Source organism: Cervus canadensis, chromosome 6, assembly GCF_019320065.1.
Source record: "Cervus canadensis isolate Bull #8, Minnesota chromosome 6, ASM1932006v1, whole genome shotgun sequence".
Taxonomy (NCBI): Eukaryota; Metazoa; Chordata; class Mammalia; order Artiodactyla; family Cervidae; genus Cervus; species Cervus canadensis.
In genome coordinates this window covers 36,311,320-36,323,683 of record NC_057391.1, presented here as the reverse complement: position 1 = coordinate 36,323,683, position 12,364 = coordinate 36,311,320, and the positions used below count along the sequence as shown (strand labels likewise).

At 35.1% G+C, this 12,364-nt stretch overlaps 1 protein-coding gene across 1 annotated transcript in view; it reads right to left on the bottom strand.

Moving 5' to 3' along the window:
- Positions 1-12,364, bottom strand: part of UBR1 (ubiquitin protein ligase E3 component n-recognin 1) — a 119,949-nt gene that overhangs the window by 12,571 nt on the left and 95,014 nt on the right. The window contains exons 34-39 of the mRNA XM_043471437.1: positions 10,462-10,555; positions 9,348-9,496; positions 6,783-6,838; positions 5,661-5,757; positions 1,415-1,482; positions 287-437 (exon numbers count right to left, since the gene is read on the bottom strand). Of these exons, the coding sequence (XP_043327372.1) occupies positions 287-437; positions 1,415-1,482; positions 5,661-5,757; positions 6,783-6,838; positions 9,348-9,496; positions 10,462-10,555 (615 nt within the window). The remainder of the gene's footprint in view (positions 1-286; positions 438-1,414; positions 1,483-5,660; positions 5,758-6,782; positions 6,839-9,347; positions 9,497-10,461; positions 10,556-12,364) is intronic.

The following is a 12,364-nucleotide window of genomic DNA, read 5'->3' as shown; positions in this document are numbered from 1 at the left end:
TCTCCAACCCTGACCTTGAGGAATCTGAAAAAAAAAAAGAGAGGGAAAAGCAGATCCAAATGGCCTCCCTGTGTACCTAGAGAGTAGCTGCAAGGGAGAGAATCAGGTTGTCTAGCTAATTATTCCTGTCACAATTCTACCTTTCCCTTTAAACAGCATCTGTAAAGAAATGAATGATCATTCAATAAGAGACATAATACAGAATGGTTAACCACAAGCGTAATTAATTTTCCCAGTAAATCATGGGCAAATGTTATTTACAATTAACAATTGATGGGAGCTTTACCTGTGTCTATGGTAAGAAGTATCTGAAGCATGTGTGCCATGGTGATCAAATGGAAGAGATAAAGGTGGTTATAGGAAGAGCTAACTGGTGAAGGCTGCAGATCAACAGCATCATCCCAGTACAAGGACGGGAATGCTAACACAGTACCCACCTATGAGAGAAAATCAACATCAACATGGGGAGCAAAAGGACCAACACAAGTTAATCTCATAACTAAATGTAAAGAATACAAGAAACTGCACCATGTGTGTTTCTAAATAACCACGATCTTTTTCCTAATTATTCAACAGGATATTTTAGAATATAATATACCATAAACAGAGGATAAAAGCCATCATCAAACAGATTTATCCCTTTGCTGGGTCTGCTTATTCTAGTTCCAGGTAATGGTCTCAACTCTGTGGTTTTAGGGGATTCAACATTACAACTATTTGGGGAGCTCTTAAAATAACATTGATACATGGGCCCCACCCTAGTCCAACCAAATCATAACATCGGGGGTAAGGTCCAGTTACCAGCATTCCTTTCAAGATTCCCATGAGCAATTTGAAAAGACAGTGGTGACAACGACAGGGTAGAGGATACTGGCTAACCTTGCATCCACAAAGTTCATGATCCTAACCTTACCATGGCTCTCTAGAAAACTTGTCTTGAAGGAATGAAATCGTCACAGAGATGGAAAAACTGTGCAAGAAATTCAAAACAGTTGTCACTAACCATAGGTGTTTTGGGGAACACCTAGATGCGCCCATGGCCTGGTCCATATCACGAATAATTAACAATTTTAAGACAGCTCACACCATTATTCACTGCTTATAATGTAAACAAGTTGAGAAAAAGGGGAAGGGGGAAAACATATTATTAGAAAAAGTCTGCCTATACAGACACTAACTAAATATAATCAACTAGACTACAATCTATTACAAAGTAAAGGGTAAATGTGGTTTCATTTTTAAAGTGATTTTGATGGTCTCAATCAAATCTGTATCTATTTGTAAAGGGAATGGAAAAAAGAGACTAAACTTTCAAGATCAGTATTTATAATCTTGAACAAAGAGCATAAAATTTGAATCAGGAAAACACTTATAAACTTGAGTGACTTAAAAAGAAAATTTACTGAACACTTACCAAAACATGAAATAGATCTATGGATAGAAGGCAAGGTGTAGCTTCTGATTGCAGGTTAGGAAGAACAACTGAAAAACAAACAAAAAACCTTAATGTAATTCAGCCAGTAATACAGCAATGCAGTTAAATGTAATACAACATACTAGCATCTAAAACAAAAATGTAACAGGATTATAGTACAGAAACTGAAAAAAAAAATACAGAAACTGATAAACTGGTCCATCACACCTTTAAGATATGGGAACCATAACTAAAGATAAACTAAACTGAGAAAAGGCTCTAAAAAGCTCTGAATGCAATTTAATGGTTGAAAGATAAGATATAGGAGGAAAGGGTAAATAAGCTAGGATGACTGAAATAAGAAATTGTTCGATAAGTATTATACTTGCTGAATGAAAAAGAATTACTTTTAAACAATGTTCTCTACCACTCCCTACCTCTAACTACACATTTCTAAATGTTCTGTGATACACTAAATATATGAACAAGTTTGGGGTTGGGGAGCAGGGAGAGCATGCAAATCGGGTAAGTGAAAGAGGATGGAGACAATCCTCCTGAACAAAACTAGACAACTGATGAGTGGAAGGAAATGCAGACAGCTCAAAAACTTCGCCTTTCTGATTTTGATCAGTCTCTAAATTCAGAAGTCAGGGAAAGAGTGACAAGGAAGTGAAATCAAGAATTCAAAACAATAAGTGTTTATATATATAAGTGTGAGAATTAATTATATTTAAATAAAGCTATCATTTGGTTAAAATGAAGGAGAGAAGATTGTTTTCAGACTAGGTCAATTTCTTAACCCTGAATCCAAGATTCTAAACAAAAAGCATAAAAGTTAAGAGCATGGGCTTTGGAGTCAGACAGAAATGGGGTCCAGTACTTCCTATAACTAACTGTCATAGGCAAGGTACTTGACTTCTCTAAAGCCTCTAGTGTAGACAGGATTGTTGGGAGGTTTGTCAACCTGTGCATTCAAAGTACTTAACCTGAGTGTGGCATACAGTAACCACTATAAACACTATTAATACTGGCTCTATAAAATAAAGCAAATACAGGGCTCTGCCATTAACTAGCTATGTGTTCTTTTTCAGTAATATTTCCAATACGTCAGTTAAGATGTTCATGACACAACCAATACTACCTACCTTATTTTCTTCTCAGTGTTAAAGCGTTTTGCTCCCAGGACATTTTAATAACTCCTAATTCCTTGCCCTGATTTATTAACTTTTCAGTCAGTAAAATACTCTGTCATCAAATTTTGCTTACAGGCAGTTGTGAAACTTTTTTGTTCCCAGATGCTAAATATATTTATTTTAAAAGTCCCCTGAAATCAAGTTCATTTTTGGCATGCATATTTTCCTCCACTGGTAAAATCTTTCATTTATGCCAAATTAAATATCTCAGGAAAACTTAAGTGATATAGTAGGAAAAGCATAGATTTTATGGTCAGGCTTGGGTTCAAACACTAGTTCTGCCTTTTACTGATTTTTACTGCCTTTTACTATGACCTTGGTCAAGTCATAGAAGTTCTCTGTGCCTCAGTTTCTTCATCTGTAAATTGGGGAAATGATAATTTCCTTGAATAATGGTGGTCAGAAGACATGATTATATAAAAAGATCCTTGTACAATGTAAGGCATCATTGTACAATGCCTGGCACATACATGGCAATGAACATTGTATATCCTATTACTACTGGAGAATCAACATGTTAAAACTATATTCATCATCTTTCACATAAAAAACAGTCTCTATTGTGGACTTCCCTATTTCTTCCAATAGTCTAGTTATTCATTTTAATTCAAAACTTTGTTTCTACCCATCCCAACTGCCTCCCTAATTTATGCTACTATGTGTGTGTGTGTGTTAAGTCGCTTCAGTTGTGCCCGACTCTTTGCGACCCTTTGGACTGTAGCCTGCCAGTTTCCTCTGTCCGTGGGACTCTCAAGGGAATAATACTGGAGTGGGTTGCCATGCCCTCCTCCAGTATGCTACTATATACAGATACATATGTTACTTCTAATTTTTCCTTTTCCCAACCCAATCTATACAATATCTAGCCTTAGAATAATATTGTTCAAAATGTTTCAAAAATTCCCAATAACCTAAAGTTCAAACTTCTCACTGGGGCATTTAAGACCTATTTTTATCAAAACAACTTCGTGCTTCTCTATTTATAGGTGCCACTATTCCTATCAGCCCTGTCTATTTGAACATACCACATGCTTTCCTACATCCTCAGTCTCTGTTAAAATTGTGCTCCAGGCTTGGAATGCTATCTCTGTTTCTCTCAATGTATCTTTATATACCCTGTTAGAGCAAAAAAACAGCAGAGCCCCCAGAGTGATCTCTTTCTGTCTCAATTCGTGAAGCACATATTTTTACCATACATCTAGCATTTGTCTACTTTATAGTGTGAGTTTTCACAGAAGTTCTGCTTCTTCAATTCAATCATGAGTATTACAATGGCAGGGACCATATCTTGTACCTCTACACAGAGTTTACAGCCCTAACAACTTGCAAATAAAGATGTTCTTGCTAATAAATTTTCACATGACAAACTTTTACATAAAGGCACAAAGATACATTACAGAGCAAAAGAACATCAAGTTTATTAGTTACTGTCAACTAGACATTATGCAGTATTATTTCAGTTTCTGCCATCTGTGATGATATTAGTCTCCTTGCTTGGTATTTATTTTGAGGTGTTTTAAACATTGAGATGGTTAGATAGCATTCACCAACTCAACAGATATGAATTTGAGCAAACTCTGGGAGATAGTGAAGGCATGTGGAGACCTGGCATGTTGCAGTCCATGGGTTGCAAAGAGTTGGACATGATTTAGTGACTGAACAACAATCAACAAATATTACAAATCCCATATCTGTGATGAGTGTAAAAGCAAGAAAACTGTTTGGAAATATTGGTAAAACAAGGTATCCAAATTATAACTGAAATGAAAACAGATAACAAAAATTAAAAAAGAGCAAAACCAAAATACTACTAAGCAAATAGGATAAACTATTAACAATAGGAAAAGGTCCTAAGAACGAGAAGCATGTGTAATATGTGCAAAATTCTGGGCCTGTGCAACTGATCAGTAAGAAGAAAAGCAAATGAAAAAAGGGAAAAAAAAATTTAAGTGTGTAGTTAGGGAACAGCATTAAGATTAGATTACTATTAGCATGAGGTTAATTCAGAAGATAGCTGGAAATTAACTTGAAAATATAAAGGTTAGCACGGTGGAAGTTCTAATGAAACTTAGGTGACAGCTTTGAATGGCGCCATGGAACCCCCATGTCATTAGAGTGACAGAAAGCTGCCCAGGAGAAGCTCCCTAAGAAGTTTGTGAGACTCAACAAGGAGGAAGGTGACCTGTTTCAACAGACTTTCAGGGTAAAATAGCTGGTCAATTTGGGGAAACAAAGTCTGTTTTCTAGCTAGAAAAAAACTATGCATGCTTTTAAACCTTAAAAAGAGTGAATGGCTCTCTTATTTGGTAGAAACATACCGAGGAATTGTAAGCTTAAACCTCTTTACCTGTGACATATTTAATTTATGAACAAAAAGACATAAAGTGGGTTTTTTAAGCTTGACCTATTTTAGATGCAAAGGAGCTGCTGTGGTGCAAATACCTAAATGGAAATGCAGATAATCAAAGTGAAAGTCAAATCATTCTTCTATGCATAACCTCTAATTTTTCTTTTTATTTTCAGAGTAAGACCATCACATGAGCTTAGCTAATTTCTAGCTTATTCAAATCTGAAAAAAAAAACAAAACCCAGCTCAGCTGTTATAACCTGTCTCTCAAAGAAAAAGGCATGCATGGACCCACAGTCTGTGATTACCATAATTAGCACTTCTATCATTTTTATATGACTTTGATACACACCAGAAAAATGATATTTTAAAATGATCTATCCACATTACTGCTCTCTTTTCTAGCCATACTGAGATACTAGTGATTAATACTAAGGAAATTAGTGATCGTAGATGTTGGTGCACAAAGCCCTTGGGCAGGTATAATGGATACAAGTTGACAGCATTTGGAAAACACTTGGTTTTAAAAATAAGACTGCAGGTATTAGAGGGCAACCATGTATTTTGTTTTCTTTTTGTTTTTTCTTTTGTAAGGTTGTAGTAATGAGTGTCTGACATTAGTGTAGTGTGTTGTTTCCTAATACACTGCCAGAAATGCAGTGGGGAAAGACATGCAAATAACATAATAATTCCGAAAAGACTCTACCTGATAGAAGACGAATCAGATGTTTCCGTATCAGGACCTGAGAACAGGTAATCCTTTGTGCAATGGCAAACTGCATTAATGCTTTCAGACCATTATGCTAGATTGTAAGAGAAGGGAAGATAAAAAGATAAGTGAAGATGAAAGACCTAAGTCATTCACTGTATAAACCAATCCCACTCTGTAAGAACTAGTGTAGACTTACTATATACTTTACATTACTGCAAATTTAGTTACAATATTTTTAATACTTCTAAAAAGTTTTATGACCTCACTGAATTCTGTAATAGATTTTCCCATGACAAAGTATTAAAGATGCAATCATCTCAATCTCATTTAAGTACTCATTTCCCCCAGAGTCATTCTCTTAAATGCCTGGCCTACATCATTCTATTCAGGCCTGTGTAAATACATGTCTTTGTAGAAATTCTAAAATGATGGCAGAAAATCACTGAATTCAGGGAACAAATCTTCTGCTTCCCAGATGGAAGGATGGGAACTCTAGGGAAGCACGTCGTGGACTCCAAGTCCCCTGGGCCAGCTGTCAGAAAATAAGAGGAAAATGGCTAGGTGAGTGGTCCAGGGAATCCTCAGTTGCCCAGTTTGTTTTCACAGGGCTACTGAGCATACTTCTTAAGTACTGTTTGCAGGGTCCCCAAAGTTATAAGGCTTAGGCCTGAGGCAGGAGTATAGTTACATAGAATCAGAATCTGCCCATGAAGGAGTCATGGCTTAGTTTTATTTTGGAGTTCAGTATGAAGATTTATCCAGAGTTAAGCCAATATTAATACTTAACGTTACATGATGATGCAAAATTAGTGAGAAGGAAGATATACGAGACATTAGGGTTCTGATTTGGAAATAAATGGAGAGGGGGATAAAAAATAACTAAGTATCACCAGAAATCTTTCTGTGAATTACATTTAACCTCCAAGACTGAATAAACTCTCCAAAGTGTATAATGTTGGCCTTTCCGTCTCCTATGAGACTTAAGTAGCTTTAAGGAAAACCAAAACAGAATTCTGCTTTTACAGAAAAAGAAATGAATAAAGATTTTTTAAAATGGTAAATGTACTAAGGACTCCCTAAAAAAATACACCATGTGTACCCTGTTGGACTACGTACCTGTCTATTTTGAAGTGCTCCAAACAAAGGTTTTCCTTCATCTCCCAAGAGGTTTTCTCAAAGAGCAAGAAAAATAAAAATAATAAATTTTGAATACTGCTACAACTGTATACTTGTTTTCTGTCTATCAGATGTTCTTTAATTCTATGTTTGACCAAACAGAAAAATGCTTTGCACTTTTCCCCTTCAGAATTTCATGTTTAAGTCTATGCCAAGATTTCCACATTTTTGAGTGAGAGGACACTACAGAGGCAATGTAGATCATGGACAAATTGTTTTTATAAATAATAAAGCCCCTGGAGCAATCATAAAGAACACTTGGGAAAAACAAAGCATTCTGCTTCATTTATCCTCCTTTTCACATCTCTTCTATGCAAAAAAGAAAAAACAATTTTAATTGAAGTATAGTTGACTTACAATATTATATTAGTTTCAGGTTTATAGTAATTTGATGCTTTTACAGATTATACTCCATACAAAGTAATTATAAAATATTGACTATATTCCTGTGCTTTATATTACTTTCTTGTGACTTTAAATATACATCCTTGTAGGTAGTATATTACTTCCGTGTATTATATTACTTCCGTGTAAGTATTATATTACTTCCTTATTATAACGTTACACCTAGTAGTCTTTACCTCTTAACCTCCTTCGCCTATTTTGCTCCTACCCCTACTGCTCTCCCCTCTGGTAACCACTAGTTTGTCCTTTGTGAGTCTGTTTCACTATATTGGTTCATTTGTTTCATATTTTAGATAGCACATATAAATGAAAACATACAGTACTTGTCTTTCTCTGCAAAAAAAAAATTAAAGTAATTTTTAAAATATAGTTGCAACCTATTTTGTTAAAAACATACATAAAACAAATGTAAGTAGCTTTATTGTTCTTTCAAGCACTATTAAAAAAGAATTAGATTTATAGGATAGAACAAGGTGAAGTTGAAAATACAAAAAACCCATCAGCTCAGAAATATATTTTGCCTTGTTGGCTAGGGTATTTATTACTGAATTACTCTTATTTTTACTGATCTTTGGCAGCAAACACATCTATGAGGCTGGAAGGCTTATTTCCTATTTTTCTTTTCTCATTTTTGAATGGACAGCAATAAAAGACCCTCTGTTTTGATTCCTCAACTATTTTTCATAACTGCTGACACATCCTGCATATGTCTCTCCATACCCACAGGGAGTGAGATAAGTTGGCCAATAAGATAAGTAGGAATAAAGCAGAGCCTTATATCCACTGGATGGAAAAAGCCCTATAGTGAAAACAATATAACACTCTATTAACCAAACAATTTCCAATTACTAAGTTACAGAAACACATATGAAGAGTCAGTCCTATTCTCCAATGAACTTCTCATCCATTCTATGACAAAACTGTCGCTTCTGAAAATGTTCAATGCCTAAATAAAAACCTCCAATTCCTAATGCTTGTGTTCCCCAAACAGTCAAGTGTAAAAGTACCTTTACTGGCAATTGCAGATATTTAATAGATCATAACTCCAAAAGAATGCTTAAATTTCATATCAAATTGTTCAGATTCTATTTAAACCTCATTTTCCCCTTTTCTCGTTTTATTTAATGACAGTAAATATAAACCTGTGTATTTATTTTTTACCCGCAATTTAAGTCTGACAGGTTTGGGAATGACCCCTTAAATCTGTTCACAGGGACTAATGCTGGCATGCAGAAAGGGTCTGTGAAAGAAGTAGATTTGTGCTACTTGATTTGTGCTTCAAATCAAGAGACAGTGTCCTTTTACAAAACTTTATTTAAATGAGGAAAATGTGGTAGAACCATTAAAAGCAACTTTCAAAAAATACTGGAAAATGAATCTGAAACTGGCTTAAAGACAATATGAAAGAATTACAATTCTTAAATGGTTTTCATGTAGTACTCTTATCATGTGACTGTCATAAGCAAATATATTATTTTAAAAATCTGAGTGATTCTTCACTGCTTCATTTCCCCTAGCTTTAATGAGAGATAAGACCATGTAAATGTAAGGTGAATAACCTGTTGATTTGATACACTTTTCTCTTAGAAACTTTCACCACGGCGGAGAATCTAACAGTAGGCTTCCCTTCAGATTTGGGAGGTTTCTTGCTGTTAATCTCTTTCTCCTGACCATCTCAGTCTTCCTTTCTCTCTCCTGGTAATTTTTTAGGTGGTTTGGTTTACCTTTTTTTTCCCTCTTAAAGTGTAAAAGAAATAAAAATTACTGGATATTTCTGGGTTGATTCTCCTTCCTTTGCTTTTTCTTGTATCTTCCATTGTTATACTGCCACCTTTTACATATAGTTTGCTTCACGCTGTCCCTTTCAAGTATATTTAGTTTTCTGTTACGTATGCCCATTTTTGTTGTTAAAAGAGATCAAAACAAAATATCCTCAAACTAAATGGCATCATGCCACCTAATCTACCGATATACCAAGAGTCCTTAAACAAGTCAAAGTATTCCAGGCCATTAGGGTGGGAAAAAAGGAATAATTTTTGATCATCCAATGTTAGTTCTGTTTCTATAAAAGCTCCAAATCAGTTTTCTTATAGGCTTTACCAATTGCCTGGATAGTAAAAGCACACGTGCTCCAGGTCATCATGGGGATTCGAGGATCCGTTTCATCAGGAGGCACTTTCAATCCAATTCTATAAATTGTTGTGGCAAAGAGAAGGACCATTTCCTTGATGCTATTAGAATAATTAAACCTAAAAATAAAACAAGAAAAATTTAAATAATGATTTAGTAAAAGGGGCTACCTACTGAGAAGTCCACTTAGGTACTGAAGCAAGAATTTAACTTCTTTTGAAGGTTTATTCATTAAGAAAAAAATGGTGAAAGCAGAACTGTAACTCCTATGGGTAGAAAAATGTATCTGACAAAATGGTAATGACCCAGATAACTTCTTGTAAAAGACGCAGTAAATGATCACAGCAGAAAGGGTCGAGGTCCAAATTAAGAACAGGTTGGAGAGAGGATTAAAAATTAGAGGAAATATATCTGACACAAATTTCAGTGTATGAAAAGGGACCAAGAAGTACTTTTGTGCTGATAGGGGAGTATGTGTATCTGTGTGTATATATAATAATCCATGTACTAGCAATGATAATTTCTGGTTTCCTGGACTTCTATTTGCAACAAGTAACAAGTATTTTTAGTAGTGATGGGATATACAACGTAAACAAGGATCACAACTAGAAAAATGAACCTCAGATATTATTCATTAAATAATAGTATCTGATTTTGATACATTATATTTTTCAAAGTGTCTTCACATAAATATCTTTTCAATAACCTTATGAGGTAAATTAGGAGACCACTATCTCAATCTTACAAACAAGAAAATGAACTGCAGTGGGGGTGGAGTGACCTGAAACTTTTCAGAAGTCACAGAGCAAGTCAGATGTGACTTTAACTTAAGTCTCTTAAATTCAGCTCTTCCTATAGGTGGAAATATATAAAAATAGCATTTTTTTTTGGTTAAAAATAGTTCATTATAGGCATGGTTCATCCTAACACATATTAAATACATATTACTCTAGGTAGAGGGCAACAAGATAAAAATGGGATAAACAAAACACTTTCACAAATAACTCAAGAAGGAAGGAAGAAGAATTGTTCTTCATTCTTATTTTCACAACCATTTACAAACTTCTCTTGTTTAGATACTTACGAAGACTGAACTCCATAACTCAGAATAGAATTGAAGTCAAGAGTAGAATCACCCATTCCTTGATCAAACAGGACTGGAATTGTTGGGTTTTCTCCTTACAAATTAAAAGGAAAAAGAAAAATAAATCATGGGAGTTTAGTGTGACAAATACTTTTTTAAACTTTTATAAATTACATACAATCACTTTAGAAAATTTGGATAATGCTAAAGCAATAAATAATCATTCAAAATATTTCCACCCAGATAATCAGATAGCATGAGGGTGATATTCTTCTATTCTTCATATAAATGTTACACATATAGATTTTTTTTTTCTTAAAAGGATAATACCTAGCACTATTGTGTATCTTGATTTTTCATTAATAGATCATATATATCTTCCACATCAGTAACTGTCCCTTTATATTTCTATTTTTGGTGAATGCATAGTACTCTGTTAGTAAGGCAGCATACTTTAGTGAATAACAGCACAGGATCTGGAGGCAAATTGCCTGGGTCTGAATCCTAGCTCTGCTAGTGACTATTACCAAGACCTTGGGTGAATACTAAACCTCTTCAAAATTAAGATTGTCATCTCCACAAGTGCAATGAGTTGCTTTCTTCCTGGTGGTTCTTGAGATTCTTCATCTTTGGTTTCCAGAAGTTTGGGTATGACCTATGTAGGTATGCTTTTAAGTTTATCTGTTGGAGGTTTGCTGAGCTTAAATTTATAAATCTAACTCTTTCACCAATTTGTAAAGTTTCCAACTATAATTTTTTCAAATATTTTTTCAGTATCATCATTTTTCTTTTCAGGATTTCAATGACACAAACATTGGGTTAAAGGGAACAAAAGAAGGTTCCATATGTCCCTAAGGCTATACGTTTTTCTCCATCACTTTTCTGTCAATTCTTCATTGCATAATTTCCCTTATCTAATTTAAAATTCACTGACTCTTATCTCATCATCTCCATTCTACTACTGAGCCCATTCAGTTAATTTTTTTTTTTCATATAGCATTCTTTCAATTATCTCTGTTTGGTCCTTTTTCTATATATATATATATATTTTTTTTTCCCCTCTGCTGAGAACTTCTGTCTTTCCATTCACGTCCATGAGTGTTCACCTTTAATTTATGTTTCATGATTATAAACCTGCTTTAAACTTTTGGTCTGAAAAGTTCAACATTTAAACATCTCAGGATTGGCACTTGGTTGATTGTTTCTTCCTTGAGAGTTGGTCAGATCCTCCTGGTTCTCTGTACCTTGAGTAATTTTGGATTCAGTTCAGTTCAGTTCAGTCACTCAGTCGTGTCCAACTCTTTGCGACCCCACGGAAAGTAGCATGCCGGGCTTCCCTGTCCATCACCAGCCCCAGGAGCCTGCTCAAACTCATGTCCATCAAGTTGGTGATGCCATCCAACCGTCTCATCCTCTGCTGTCCCTTTCTCCTGCCTTCAATCTTTCCCAGCATCAGGGTCTTGGATATTTTGAAGATCCATTAAAAACAGGCTTGTATTAAAAGTCTCTGGAAAAATGTACCTTTTTTTGTTGTTGTTCTAGTAGGCAACAGACCCAATTAGGTTCGGTAAGTTTTGTTTCACTCTGAGTGATGGTTCCATTGTTAGTTTTCAGAGCCTTTGTTAAGCTGTTTGGGTCTGCCAGTACATGTACTACTCAGAACTTAGCCTGGGACTTGAGTGGTAGTCTAATGTAATTTCAGTCTCAAAGCTGTTTTTACCTTTCTTTGGGCCTGTTCTGCACCTGTGTAGGTTGCAGGTGAGCTCAGGACTTGTGTTGGTCTCAAAAGTAGGAGATTCCTTTTCATAGCGCTCTCCTCTCTGGGATTTCCCCCTATTCTCTCTAGCTGCAAGGGGCCCTGTTTCCCATTTCCTCTAGTCAAAATGATTAATTTCTTTCAGCT